The following is a 15,289-nucleotide window of genomic DNA, read 5'->3' as shown; positions in this document are numbered from 1 at the left end:
ATCTCTTTTAAAAAAAAATATAGATTCTTGGGGCTGGAAGGACTTGGCTGGAAGAGCACCTGCTACTCTCCCAGAGGACCTGTGTTCTATCTCCCAGCACCCACTTGGCAGTTCACACCTGTCTGTAACTCCCCTTCCAGGTCTTCTTGACACCTCACATTGACATAACTGCAGGCAAAATACCAATGAACATAAACTAAAAATTTTAAAATACAGAGATTCTGGGCACCCTTCTGCTAGGTAACTCTGAATTTTTGAAACCCTTCACTTGTCTGCTTATTCAGACAAGGTCTCCATGTGTATGCTAAGAGGGCCTCAACCTCTCTATCCTCCAGCCCCAGCCTGCTGACTGTGCACTCTTGTGATAAACTTAATTGACCAAATAAATCAGCACACACTTCATTTGCTCCGTCCATCACTGTCAACTACTCTCTCCAGTACTTTACAATCATAAACAACAATCACAAAAACTCTAGTAGGTATCTTTTTTCATACGGTTTTCTGAGGATGACAAAGTTAGAATCTCTCCTTCTTAAAAAGAAAAAATAGTAAGCATGCCATCTGTGGTGTCACTGTTACTCTGAAAAAAAATAAAAAATTAAAAAAAAAAACCACATCCTACTGTAATCTGAGAATCACAGGGAACAGTGACATATACCCAAAGCTATGCTAGATATTTGAAAGGGTCCATTAAAAGACTCCTAATAACTGGTCTAGAGAAAAGGCTAGCCTGGGCCTTTGTGTCCCAGATCTTTGAGAATCACTTTTGTCTTTTATCATAATGACAGACACTAATGTTCCAAGTCTGAAGAATGCCTTCTAGACTGGATATAATAAGATAGACTATAAATTCCAATGCTCCAGAAGGCCAGGCAGGAATGTTGCACTTTCAAGCTCAGCCTAGACCACAAAGCAAGTGTCTGGGACACTGTCTTCAGTGAAAAAGAATCAATTTTTTAAAAGAGCAAACATTTTGAGACCAATGGGGTAAGATGCAATGAGCACAGGAAAGAAAGGAAGGGAGGGAGGGAGGGAGGGAGGGAGGGAGGGAGGGAGAGAGAGAGAGAGAGAGAGAGAGAGAGAGAGAGAGAGAGAGAGAGAGAGAGAGAGAGAAGAAAGAGAAGAAAGAAAGAAAGAAAGAAAGAAAGAAAGAAAGAAAGAAAGAAAGAAAGAAAGAGAGAGAGAAGAAGAAGAAGATAGGTGCCTTTTAGACATGTAAAACGTTTAACTAAGGAACCCCATGTAAAACGTTTAATTAAGGAACCCCAGTACACCCAAGGCAGCACCTGATAACCAGAACCCAGTTACATCACTCAAGACAACTAGACACAGTCCTAGAACCCCATGACACCCAGTGGACAGTGTATTAGTGGGCACCAAGAGCAATGCTCTGCTCTGCACAACTGAAGAGAAGCCACCTTCATCTGCCCTGCGGCTGGAGAGTAATCTGACACTCCAATCAAAAACTTCTGTTGGAGACTGGACCTGACCTTCAGCTAAGATAAGTCACACAGGAGGGTAGCCTTGGGGAGATAGGCTTAGGTAGTTAGGAATTTAGGGGGTGAACCTATGAAATGACCGTTTGCATAATAAAATGTAACTTTTGTTATACTAGCTACACTAACTACACGTCTCTACCTTCTTGCATCCGATAGCAAATAAACCTACTCTTTTTCTTTACTAATAGGAAAAAGACCTTTGAACGAGGTCATAAAAGTATTTAGTAGCAGAAACAGGACTAAATACCCCCGGCCACCAGTACAAAATATGACTAGTATTCTCGGGAGTAAATTCTAGATTACCCAGGGCAACACTGTAAGCCTCTTGCTTAAAAAAAAAAAAAAAGGAATCCCACAGTCGTTACCGCCGATATCCCCGGCCAACTTGTGCCCTCCCTCGTCCCCAATCTCCCTCGCGTCCTCTCTATGGCAGCTTGCTCTCGCTACATTTCATTAATCCTGACCCCCCAACACGACTACTCCAGTTACAGACACTTGCATACTGAACACCACAGCAGACCCGCAAAATCCGCTCCTCTCTCAACCACAGAGCCTGTGCCAGTGACGGACGCACACAGATGCCGTCGCGTCAATGACGTCAGAGAGGCGCCCGATCCGAAATCTGGTCGCCATCCCCTGACGCAGGGTGGAGCAAGTCCGTGCACTTTGTTAATTGTCTCTTGGGCTTATCGGATTTTTCCAGTGGAATTTTAAACAAAAAAGCAGCGTCCCGGCGGGAGAAAGCCGCTGAACAAAGCGAAGAAAGGAAAGGAATGAGTGAGGCCTGAAGGAGACATCGCCAGAGAGCTCCGGAAGCTGGCCGACAATGAAGGGTAAGTGGGATGAGGGACGCGGAGCGGGGCCGGGGTGGGAATATAGAACCTCGGAACTAGAAGTTGGCTTGGGAAATGAATCAGGGATACCTGTCTCAACAGAGTCCTAAGGCAACTTCCAGGGAATTACCTTAGTACACAAAAGAAATGGAGGCCCGGAGTCTGAATCCGCCGTCTCAGTCTCTTAGCTAGGAATAAATGTCAGGATCGAGTTTGTGTGCTCTCCTCAGGGGCCTCTCGGGGGAACTAGAAGAGATGGGTCCAAGTTCTTGACCGGACCTAGCTACTACCTTCCCGTATAACTTCTGTCAAGGACCTGCACCCCTCTGCCACCTGGTTTTCACCCTTGCCCCTGTAAAAAGCTGCTGAGGGGCAGTATCGTACACCTAAGGCTTTGGAATTTGAGCCGAAAAGAGCTGTGCCCAGAAGGGCAGCCAAGCACTGGGGCAGTACTAGAGGAGAGAGGTAAAGATATTGCCTCTGATTTGGTGATTCATGCCCTTTTTGTCTGAGAACAAGTTTCTTAGCGTGTCTCAGCTACCACTTTATTATGTGCATAACAAAGAAGAGCTACTGTTAAAAATTGCTTAGAAAGATTAATGACATTAAGATAATATATATGCACACTCACTCAACCAACCGCTTGACAAGCTGTGAGTGTCCCACACCTACTGCATGTTGCAGAAAGACTTTCAACTTTGATGCGAGGCATCTGGGGTAAATAAAACAAAGTTCTTCCTGGGATTCCAGCCCCTGCATGTTTATCACAATAAAGTTCAATCTTGATCCATTGTTCAAGAGAGAGCTAGATTCTGTATATAAAACTTGTGGTACCTTGGTTTGTTTGCTTGGGTCAAGCATATACTCAGGGAGACAGAGATGGATTGTTTGTTTGTTTGTTTGTTTCTTATTGTTGCTGTTGGGATAAAGTCAGCTATGTACTCCTGACTAGCCTGGAGCTCACCGTGTGAACCAGCTCGGCCTCTACCTCTCAAGTAATGGGATGGATCAACCATGTGTGCCGCCACACCCAGCTCAGAAGTGCAGTGTATAGGGTGTAGTGTGAACTGCACTTTCTGGTCATGGGCCCTTCCTTTTCCCATTTACTCCTGTAGTCTCTGCCCCAGTGCCACCATGATGATTGCCTCCAAACAAATAAGAAACAGGATTGTGGAGGTTTAAAGAGGTTTCATCATCATGAAGATAGTATGTAGAGTTTGGAAAAAGACTATTGTATTTTATCTGGTCAGGATACATTATAGATTTTAAAGTGTGAAAAATCTGTTTTAAGCCTCTCTTAGTAGTCAGCAAAATGTAGTGTTTCAACCATATACAGCCTACCCGTTAATATCTCCTCTCTTTTAGTGTCTAGACTTACTAGACTTACTGGGCCACTGCCCAAGTATAATTATACCTCCTGGGTGTTTAAAATCAGATCAACTCTAAATGTGACCCAGCGAGGAATTTTTTTGGACATGCTGAGTCTGGAGTAGGAACCAAAACCCTCCGTTTTAATAAGATCCCAGCGATTCTTTAAGCCTTGAGGAGTTCTTATTTTGTTTTGTTTTTTTTGTTTGTTTGTTTTGTTTTGTTTTTTGTTTTTTTCGAGACAGGGTTTTCTCTGTATAGCTCTGGCTGTCCTGGAACTCACTTTGTAGACCAGGCTGGCCTCGAACTCAGAAATCCTCCTGCCTCTGCCTCCCAAGTGCTGGGATTAAAGGTGTGCGCCACCACGCCCGGCTTGAGGAGTACTTTTTTAAAAAAACTACATCTTGGGAATTTCTAGGACAAAGTTGGCAAGAGGGAAGAGTAAGAAGTATCTATGGTGGTTCATGTGTATAATCCCAGCAACTAGCACCTGGGAGCCTAAAACAGGATGTGGGTTGGAAGCTAGCCTAGGATACAAAGCAAGACCTTATCTTAAAATGAAGGAGTAACACATAAGAGGGCTGGGGTCTGTATCCACAGTGAAGCACTTGCCTAGCATACATTACACTCCCCTGGCGTTAGTCCCCCAGCACTGCAGAGTAAAGCAAAAGGGATCAACCAAGAACGTTTTTCTTTTTTCTACTAACCCAGTCTTCCTTCTCTGAATAAGTGTACTTCTTAGCATAGTTAGAAAAGCCCCGGCTAGTATTCTCATTCCTAACAGGAATAATCATCTCTCCATATGTTTGTCTTTCCTCCCCCAGCTGCCATCTACCATGCCTTTTCTCATAAAGAAGCCAAGGACCACGATGTGCAGGTACAGTCTTCAGGGGTGGGCGGCCAGCAGTCGAGGTGATGGCAAAGCTGGCTCAGTATCTTCTAAGACTGGCTTAGCTGTCCTTTCCCATGGATTCCTCCTTGACTTTACACTCTGAATATCAGGCCCCATAGACATCTTTTGTGCTGATGTCTTCATGAGCCAGACTCTGTTCTTAGGGCACCAGAGTCAGCTCTGAGGGACTTGGACTCCTTGATTTCCCGTCATCTCCCACTCTGCAGGAAATGGCAGCCTGTGCCCACCTGAAGCCAGTCTTGCTCTTGCTTCTGTATCCTGGTCAGTGCTCAGCCCATTTCCTAAGTGGATGTTACAAGTTCTGTCTGGATGTTTCATGGTGCTTTGTCATTTGGGCAACAGCTTCACCTGTGGCTCCTAAAGAGAACATAGCCTTGAAGTCAAGATTTTAAAAGGCCAGTTAACCTTTAATTTTTAATTCCCAGTGAAAGAGAGACCACATGTATATTTAAAAGAACCAAACTGTCGTCATATCAATGATGGATTGTTTAGCCATCCCTACCTTCAAGTACCTTGAAGGTTGTGTATTCTGTATTTTCACTCCCTTGCTTTACCATAGAGAGGGTAGAAGTCAGCATTCATACGTTAACCTAAAGCTGGCAGTTAGCCCAGACTTGGCCTTACTGTGCAGTTAGTGCAAAAAAGAGCCCAGCCAATGGCCCGGGGAAGAGGTTGGTCCTCAGGTAACAGGGTTTCAGGTGATGAAGGCCAAGTGAGGTACCTGTTGCCCAGTGAGGAATAGACTGTTGCTGCCCTAACTCCAGAGGAAAAGCGATTAAAGAGGACTGTGAAGCTCACTGTCAGAATGCCCCCTCAAAGGACGTGACTTTCCTGGAAACCACAGGCAGTTTCCCCTAGTGCTAGACTGGCTCGTTTTCCTAAGAACCCCAGCTCCCTTCCCCTTTAAGCTGGCCTTGTAGTCATGACTGATTAACCTCTATCATCCATGTCTCAAACTTCCTTCCCCACAAGGATTAGAGAAGTACTAAATTACAAAAAGTTTTGAATCCTCAGTAGAGGATCCTCAAGAAGCAGGACAGGAAGTCATTGTTTGACCTGGCTGCAGTGTGGGACACTGTCACAATTAGTGTATGAGTGTTTCTTTTACATCTTGGCAGTTGTGCGTAGCAAACACTTGGCAAGAGATTTGTGAGCCTCAGTGGATAGAGAGATGGATCAGCAAAGATAGTGGCTTTCTGGAACAGGGTATGAGGGCCCTGGGGTCTGTGGGCACAAGAACCGTGAACAACACCACTATGTCTCCGAGCAGGAGCTGGGAAGCCAGCGGGCTGAGGCCTTTGTGCGGGCCTTCCTGAAGCAGAGCATACCTCACATGAGCCAAGAAGACTGTGAGAGCCATCTGCAGCGCAAGGCCGTGATCTTGGAATATTTCACTCGCCTAAAGCCAAGGCCAAGGCCAAAGAAGAAATCCAAAGGCCTCTCTGCCAAACAGAGGAGAGACATGCGGCTCTTTGACATTAAACCAGAGCAACAGAGGTATGCCCATCTTTCCTAATGGTCTTACCATCCAACCTTGCCTTGTCATCTTTGTCAGGGTTCAAGGACTGGGGGGGGGGGGGGCCTCACTGGACATCCCTACATACTCATGCTCAGGTACTTCTTGCCACAAGAGGGCAGCCTCCCCCTTCCAATTTCCTTGTGCCTGTGCTTGGCCTCTGAGGGGCAGGCATTGGTGAGACTGAGGGTTCTCATCACTTAGCTTCTGTCCTAGCCTCACTAATAATAAGTGAGTCTGTTTTCCATGGCAACAGGCTGTTTGCTTTCAGCTTTCTAGAAAAGAGGAACTGATATGCCTTAATGTGTACTTTCCTGTAGCTTTGAACATAACTAGACAGTATCACCCACTCAGAGGTTACTGCCAAGGAACGGTCCCACCTACTCATTTCAGACATTTCTGAAAGGAATACATCACTGTCTTGTGGGAGGATGTCTTTCTTGATATAGTTCTGAGTTTGTGTTTGCAGTTACTGTTTACTGGCTTTGTATAATGCACTTTAGCCACATATCTTTCTATGTCCCAGATGGCATGACAGTGTCACTTTGCCAAGGATCTGCCTCTCTGGGTTCCTTGAAGGAAGTGCTTGTTTCTGATTTGAGCCATTGTTCTTGACTGCCTAACCCTGTGCACCAAGACATATGATAATCACCCCAGAGGAAAGCTTCCGGGCTCTACTCTCGCCTTCTACACAGTCCTGTCACCTTACAGAAGGGATTGCTCCTCCCAAGGACTATTAAGTTTAACCTCCTGGAAGTGTGGGCTAAGAAGACTAATGTTCCTTTGCTCATTTGTCTTGGGAAAAGGAATGTGGATGAACAGCACCTGGGTCATTATGGCTGATGGTGCATCGCCACCTTCAGCTGGGGGTCTGAGCCAGGGGCTCCACCATCGTATGTCTGGCCAGGAGGGTGGGCATCTAGGTGAAGGACCACCTTTTTGAGAGCAGATATTTAGCCTTGAAGAGGTTCTACCAGGGAAGAAATTGAGTTCGAGTAGCAGGTTGGGGAGTTACTTGGCACTTTGGAGAGCCTTGGCCTCCCACACAGTCTCCGGTGCTCCCTTACGCTCATCCTCAGCCTGGAGCCCAGCTCTGTGTGCTGCGCGCTGTAAACGCCGAGCTCATGCTTCTGGCTTCTTTACAGATACAGCCTGTTCCTCCCTCTCCATGAACTCTGGAAACAGTACATCCGGGACCTGTGCAATGGGCTCAAGCCGGACACGTGAGTTTTAGTTCTGAAGCCGTGGAAGCCATGGGAGCAGATGCCAAGCCTGGAGAGCATTAGAGATGCTCTGAGAAACCAGCAGGCTGTGGGGTTGTGTTTGTGTTTGCAGTTACTGTTACTGGCTTGTTACCGACTCTTCTCTGTGGGCTCTTCACCTCCTAGGCAGCCACAGATGATTCAGGCCAAGCTCCTAAAGGCAGATCTTCATGGTGCTATTATTTCAGGTAATTTCTATGAATGCATATAGTCATCTGGAGATTGTTACTCAGTGTAAGTGAAGTGTGTGTCACAGCATTCAGCCTGTCATCTGTCACTTGGCATCCCTGAACTATCTCCAAGTCACAAGCAGTGAGGATCTGAGATAGTTGTGATCTAACCCATCCTGGTTCCTTGTTAAACACACACTAAGTGCTCTCTTGGTGCCATCTGCTCACACTGTTGGAATCGAGGCTCTAGCCGATTCTCTTGGGCCCAGATTCCCTCCCATCATGGTTTCCAAGGGGTCACCGCCAGTGCAGACTTTTCCCACGACTCCTTCACCCCATGACACCCAAAGCTGCCTGGATGGACATCCAAGAGCTACCTCAGATTAGCTATCCAACACCAAGCCGTTGGTCCCCTGAGGTCAGCTGTCTCTGATCTGCTTGCCTCATCTCCTAGAATAGCACAGCTTGTCCAGGCTAGAAACTAGGAAGTACATACAAATTACCTCTTTCCCCAATCCTCTACCTCAAGGACATTAACACACCTAGCTCCCAAATCTGACCCACTCCCTCAAGGTGCTGCGACTACTTTCTCTGGCCTCCCCACACCCTGCCCAGGTCACATACTGTTTTATTCCCACATACACTACAAGGTTAAATACCCAGAATGAAGGCTGCAGTCAGACTTCAGACTGCTGTTTACGTTACCCGTTCTAGGCCTCTAGCAGCTTCGGTGTCCTTTGGCCACTTTGTAGCTTGCACACCAGTTGTCTTTGCTTGAGTCCTTCATTCAACCAAGGGGTTCTGCATATGCATGTACCTCGGTCCCCTTTCCTGATGTCACTTCTGAGAGTCTACTAGCACTAAAGTTTCTTCTTCCACCCCCATTCTGTTCTTATTTTCCTTGTAGCCATTATCAGTATCAAGAATTAGAATTGCCCGTGTTTTACTATACATTGTCCTCTACCACAGCTTCAGCTCCACAGGAGCAGAATACAAACCATCTCATTCAGTGTCCTGCCCCAGCACCCTCCTAGCTCACTGGGCACATAGTTTCTTCTGTGAATGCTGACTACACGGAAGCGGAAAGGGGCCTGCCTATGAGGTGGCTCATGCCATTGCTAGGCAACTCTATAGAAGGACTACATTCCAGACAAAGTTCAGGAGACCCAAAAGTAAATGATAGATGCCCTGCCCATGGTGTTTGCTCCAACAGCAGTACACTGGACTTGTTGGTTCTGTGTATTACCTCTCGGCTCCAGAACCCTGCCCAAAACTAAAGGACACCCAAGAATAGCCAAGAGATCATGAAGCACAGGACAAGGGGCTAGGAAGCCTGGGCTCTTGCTAGCTGGGTCACTGCCCAAGAGCCACTATCTTCTGAGCACTTTCTTCCTCAGCTTAGAAAAGCCCATCTTCCTGTCTCTGAGGCTTGGCAATGACTGCCAGCACCACCCAGTCCTTACAGTCAGTTGCCTTTCTCCTTTGCAGTCACGAAATCCAAGTGCCCCTCCTATGTGGGAGTTACAGGAATCCTTCTGCAGGAGACCAAACATGTCTTTAAGATCATCACCAGAGAAGACCACCTAAAAGGTGAGTGCTGTGTCCCCAGGGTATCAGATGCCACTATATCTCCCTTCCAGGTTTGCTTTCCTGTGGAGTCAAACAGGTTGCAAGTGCTTACTATGATGTGAGTGAGGTCGCTGCCTATGTGGCTCTCCCAGGAGACATCTATGAACACAGCCTGCAGCCTGTCCATGAACAGGACAGAAGAACTGCTTGGTTGTTTCTTGGATCTCTACCTACCAAAGTCACCACCTCTCAAATGAGTAACTAAAAGAAAGGCAGGAGAAACCAAAGCAACCTATACCTGGAGTTCTGAGAACTGCACCCTAGTTCTCTTGAGTTTTAGCAAGTTCCAGCAGGTACTCTGGATCTTTTGGGGTCTCTGTACCTGACCTTACCCACATATCCAGAGATTCAAACAACAGATGGAGGGTTTGTACTCATTCCTTTATCTGTTGATTCTGGAAATTAAACCCAGGACCTCTGTCTACTAATCCTGCGCTCTGCCCCTGGCTTACCCCCAGAGCCCTGCTTCATTGTTTTTCCATGATGTTCTGCTTGCACTGTAAGTCTAAGGAAGTGGTATAGAAGTTTCCTCATGAGCACACATCTAAGAACCTGTGCAAAATTGTATGGAAAACCCTACCTGGTGGTGGGCCTGGGAGCCTTCGGTCGTGGGAGTTGAGTCATTCACCCCAGAACCTGTAATTAGGCATTGAGTTACATTTAGACTGAGTCAAATGGCCCATGTCTCCCTTGGTATTTCTGGCTTGATCTCCTCATTCCTATAGACTTTTTTTAGACATTCTCACTATCTAGCCTTGGCTAGCTTGGAACGTGCTATGTAGACCAGGCTGCCCTTGAACTCAGAAATCTGCCTGCTGCCTGGCTTTGTCTCCTAGGTGCTCGTATTAAAGTGTGTGCCACCACACCTGTCCAACTCACTTGAATACAAGTATGTATGAATAATGCTCCACACAAAAATGAATGCACTCCCCATGTTGCTTCTCATCCTTTTTTCCCCCTCTTTTTTTTTTCCCTTCAGTCATCCCCAAGCTGAATTGTGTGTTCACCATAGAAATTGATGACTTCATTTCCTACATTTATGGAAGCAAATTCCAGCTTCGGGCAAGTGAGCGGTCTGCCAAGAAGTTCAAAGCAAAGGGATCAATTGACCTGTGAACTCTGCCACTGGAGACAGATGTCCCTGACACTGAAGAACTGGAAACTCCCTAAATACTCACTTTTTCTTGAAGAGCCTCTGGCTGTAGCCCGTCTGTAGTCCAGGGAAAACAGAGGGGCTGAAGAGCATCGAACAACTCGGGAGAAAGCTAGGGGTAAATATTTGTACTGTTAGGTGACCTTAAGTTAGCTTTAGTTCCACAGGGAGGAAAGACTAGCAGAAACACACCAGGATTAACCTTGGGTCATCTGAAGAAGGGGGCATTTAGGCTCTGCCTTTCCTACTTCTCTGTGTATCCTGAACATTCTAACAAAATCAGCTATTGAAATAATAATAAAACCAGACCACGGGCATAAATGGCTTCAAATTCCTGTACTTCTGCTGGGTTGAAAGGAAGGGGGGGTTGTGGCTCCCTCACCCCATGGCCACCTCCCGTCTCCGATTGCTTTCACGGTATGAAACATCAGATCTGACTGGAAGTCATCTCAGCTCCAAACCCTGAGCTGCCTACACTTTGCTGCTCTCACACACAGGCGTCGTGAGCTTGCTAGATGGCTCAGATTTGGCTACAGTAGTCAGAATGGGGCAGAGGGCCAGATCTGCCAGTACCATTGGAACTGGGCCAGCACTCCAGGCTGGTATCATGAAAGCCTTGTAGTTGAAACCTGGTTCACAGGAATCACTTGCCCCTTGCTTGTAAGAAGCAAATGTCTGCCAGCCAACTCAGAAATTCTCCTGGCAACACATGTAACCACTCACAGGGAGGCGGTGGTGCTGGTGGGGTCACTTCCTGGATGGCTCCGACTCAGATCACACTGAGTGGAAGAGAAATGAGTAAGGCTAACATTCTTCATATGACAGAAAAATAGAATGCTTACTCCCAGAACCACCTACAGTGGTTTGAATAAGTATGGCCCCATGTAGACTCGTGTGTGAATGCTTGACCCATAGGGAGTGCCACTCTTAAGGAACTCTGGCCTTGTTGGAGGAGATGTGACACTGGAGAGGTGGGCTTTGAAGTCTCAGGTATGTGATCAAGCTTTGCATGGTCTGGAATGCAGTCTCCTCCAGGCTGCCTCCAGATCAAAATGTCCAACTCTCAGCTTCTCCAGCACCATGACTGTTTAAATGGTGCTGTGCTTCCCACAATGATAACAGACTAAACCTCTGAAACTCTAAGCCAGCCTCCAATTAAATGTTTTCCTTTATTAGAATGGTAAATCTTCACAGCAATGGGAATTCTAACTAACCAGCACCCCCAAGTACCACAGTCTGGACCTGTTCTACCACTCTCTGGACCCCAGTTCTATCTACATCATCAAGACATTCCTCATGGCACTCCCCAGACCCACCTGACCCCTGTTTCCCTGGTGGAGGGCACACATGGGCTCTCACCCTGAAAGTGAGCATTACTCAGGTCTCATTGACTTTACCCAAGGAAAGCTGAGATCTGAACCAGAAAGGCTGGCTCAGGGACATGGGCTTCCCAGCAGGATACCCACAAGAATGTGAAAGACTAGAATCAAGTATGTATATGTTCCTTACAAGGAACACCATCTTCTGTGTCCAGTGACTACTGTTGTACCTGAGTGAAACCGCATGTGTGCTATAACATCGAGCAGAACTATTCATCCACACCCTCTGAGATGAAAAAGGCACACTATGTTGCATAGTTATGTCCCAGAAAACTTGCTGGGGCCAGCCCCAACTCAAGTTTCCATTGACTAGCTAAGGATGTTCTCAGGGAAGACAATGTGATGCTCCCCTGTCACACTGTCTCTGCGCTTTTTGCCTTGTCTAGGATGTGCTACTGTTGTATCACTAACCTCCCCCAGGGGACCAAGGTCCACAACATCTTCCCAAGCACTACTGATGAAGTTGCACATGAGACTACATAGAGTATGGCTAGCCAAATCCTTACAGTTCAGAGCTTCATGGAGGGTGGTATGGTACTTGTCACTTGTGACTCTGTCTCCAAGGAACAGGACTATGGTAGAAACAATAACGAGCTCTGTTGAATGTAAACCATGCACTATAGAAACATGGGTGCCAGGGAGGGTCTGATAGAAACCAATGGGAAGAGCAGTTGGCACCTCAAAAAGGGCTCACTGCTGTCAAAGTTAGTTTCTGCTAACACCTCCTGACTGGTCAGCAGCCACCTCTCACTCTTCATATGGTCTATCCTCAAGAAAGGGACGCTCTAGTATATCTAAATGATACTGGTCCGTCGAATTAACATCTTGCCCTATGAGCAATTTGTCTCTTAAAGATCCTATCTCCAAACATAGTCATACTGGAGGTTAGGACTTCAACATAGGAATTTGAGGAGTCTTAGTGCACAGTACAATAACAGCTATAGAATGTTCCTAATTAGAAAAAGATGACCAGGAAGGTGTCAGTATCCAGCCCCGACTCCAATCAGCAGACAACAGTCTGGGGTTCTCTGGAGTTCCTCTGGTGTATCATATCCTTAGGCCACCAGCCAGCTCAATCTAACTGCTACACTTCAAACTCCTGTTTTCCTGAATTTTATGGGCTTTAACTTAGGGCACGTGGCCACAGTATCCAGAGTCTTGCCATTGTCAGCAGCCAAAGTCCTCACTCCTAGTTCTACCGGCATTAGATAGTCTGGTTGGAGATGTGTAGAATAATGGGGTGGCTAATGTCAACCTGACTGGATTGAGAAGTGCTTTTAAAAGTGCACTTCTCATAGCCGGGCATGGTGGTGCACGCTTTTAATCCCAGCACTCGGGAGGCAGAGACAGGCGGATTTCTGAGTTTGAGGCCAGCCTGGTCTACAAAGTGACTTCCAGGACAGCCAAGGCTATACAGAGAAACCCTGTCTCGAAAAACCAAAAACAAAAACAAAACAAAAACAAAACTGCACTTCTCTGTGTGTCTCTGGGGGCTTTGCAGAGAAGAATGAAATAGAAGATCCACCCTACATATGGGAAGTCTCATTCCCTAGGGTCAGAGGCTGGACAGAATAAAAGAGCTTGCTATACAACACAGGCATCCTCTCCCCTCTCTCTCTCTCTCCCTCCCTCCCTCCCTCCCTCCCTCTCTCTCTCTCTCTCTCTCTCTCTCTCCCTTATCTCTCTCTCTCTCCCTTATCTCTCTCTCTCCCTTATCTCTCTGTTATCTCTCTTGTCTCTCTTGTGTCCTGTTCCATGATGCCCTCCCCACCTTTTAATTCCATCCTCCTGTCATTTATGTGAGGTATTTTATCAAGGACAAAAGTTTAACAAGGGCAGGGATGGCCCCTGAGGGGAGATACCGGATATGATTAATCTGGCCACACCCAGGTTCAGAACCATCCTAAAAAACTCAGGAAATCAAAGCAAGGCCTGAGAAGGCCTGCCTACTCTTCTCCCAGCCAATCAGGAGGAGACATGGTAAGGAGACTTGTGGCCACCAGTCTCAAACCCATAAGAGATGCCTGAGATTGTACCCAGCTCACTAGTGGCGGAGAAGAGATAGCAGGAACTTCTACACACATTCTAAACCATGGATCAGGATACAACATTCTGATCAGTTCACCAATTCCTGACATCTTTCAGGGTCTCCAAGTTACTATCTGTCAAATGGGACCACTTGACTACGTGAAGGCCTCCCAGACTAGACTGGGATTCCTGCACCAGGGTAAGCAGGTACGTGTTTACAGCAGCCGATCTGCTGCACCGCAGCCCTCCTGAGTCAGACTCTAGGAGTGGGACCCAGATATCTGGGTGTTTATGTAGCACCCCACCTGCTTTCTCTTCTCACCAATTTTTGAGGATGGTACATTCCAGATGGCATTAAATATCTTCTAACCCTGATGGGTGATTTGACCATAGATTCTTGGGCTAGGATTTTCTGGAGGCTGAAAAGGATCATCAAATGACCAGTCTCTTGGGTTTTGAAAAATAAACATGAAGATTCTTCCCAAAATTTATCAATTATGATAAAAGGCTCACATTCTAGACAATGGCTTTAGCATTAATTTAGTTTGCATTTCTTAGGTATAATGCCTGATTAAGACATCTGTTAAATATCTGTAATATTAATTTAATAGAGGGGGTTCTAACAGAACCATATTGGAATTGTCCATTTAATTAACCTTATAGGCCTTTAATGGATGACTTAAATAGACCTCATTCACAACAGTGCTAGACAAATTAAAATTAGAGTCAATAACATTCATGGTAATTTCTCACAAGCTGTGAAGGACAAGCCTTGCTAAGTAGACAAGCACAGAGATGGACTACAGAAGAGAAAGTGTTGGGGCAGCAGGAAATCCAGAACAGGCCCTGAGGGTTCACTATTCTGGGTCTCAGGAGATTTCCACAAAGATGTTTTCCAGCCACCAAGATGGAACCCAGAAGGCCTCAGCATTTACAGAAAACATTTTTCCTCTCTTTGCTCCACCAGGCTGAGCCCCAGGTGGGGAAGAGTATGGAAATGATGAAATTGGGGAGAAAAGGATGGAGGAACAGAAAGAAGTTTAAAAAAGGGTCGTGACATTGAACTATGGGCTGGGCACAGTGGGATGCACTAGGATAGCACAGGTTGGTTGGGATGGTGGGTGGGATGGAATGAGATGTAGAATACTACATTCTTCTGCCTTCCATCCAGCAGCTCAATCAAGTGATGTGTCTTCTCAGCTCCTAAGGCTGACTCTCTCCATATTTATCTCATTTGATCTCCTTTCAGTCAGCATTCATCATGGGTAACCATACCCCACCCAGGAACTCCTCTTTATCCCCACTCTCCTAACCTTCACCACCTTCCTGGCCACTCCTTCTTAAATTCCTCCTATGGATCTTTTTAGCCTAGACATGTGTATGTTGGGTTGCCTTCAGCCCCATCTTTGAACTTTTCTCCCAATTTCCCTTGAATGTGTGGTCACAGCCATAACTTCAGGTTACATCTAAGACTTACAAAATCACATATTGTCAACCAGAGAGAAGTTAAAATGTCATTATCCTCCTCCTCCCAGTTGG

The 15,289-nt window shown here is 46.3% G+C and overlaps 1 protein-coding gene across 2 annotated transcripts; it reads left to right on the top strand.

The window, feature by feature from the left end:
• Window positions 1-2,085: 2,085 nt before the first annotated feature.
• Pop4 (processing of precursor 4, ribonuclease P/MRP family, (S. cerevisiae)) lies at window positions 2,086-10,667 on the top strand. 2 transcript variants are annotated; one of them, XM_006540287.4, is made up of 8 exons: window positions 2,086-2,332; window positions 4,525-4,577; window positions 4,820-5,008; window positions 5,884-6,110; window positions 7,275-7,352; window positions 7,518-7,579; window positions 9,050-9,151; window positions 10,170-10,667. In XM_006540287.4, the coding sequence occupies exons 4-8, from the start codon at window positions 5,947-5,949 to the stop codon at window positions 10,304-10,306; spliced, it is 543 nt and encodes a 180-aa protein (XP_006540350.1). In that variant the 5' UTR covers window positions 2,086-2,332; window positions 4,525-4,577; window positions 4,820-5,008; window positions 5,884-5,946; the 3' UTR covers window positions 10,307-10,667. The 2 variants fall into 2 exon arrangements, with proteins under 2 accessions (XP_006540350.1, NP_079666.1); NM_025390.4 differs by lacking the exon at window positions 4,820-5,008 and having other exon boundaries at window positions 2,131-2,332; window positions 10,170-10,659.
• Window positions 10,668-15,289: the final 4,622 nt, after the last annotated feature.

The sequence above is a fragment of the Mus musculus genome, chromosome 7, assembly GCF_000001635.26.
Source record: "Mus musculus strain C57BL/6J chromosome 7, GRCm38.p6 C57BL/6J".
Lineage (NCBI taxonomy): Eukaryota > Metazoa > Chordata > Mammalia > Rodentia > Muridae > Mus > Mus musculus.
Note: the sequence above shows the minus strand (reverse complement) of the source record. Positions and strands in the feature narration are given on the sequence as shown.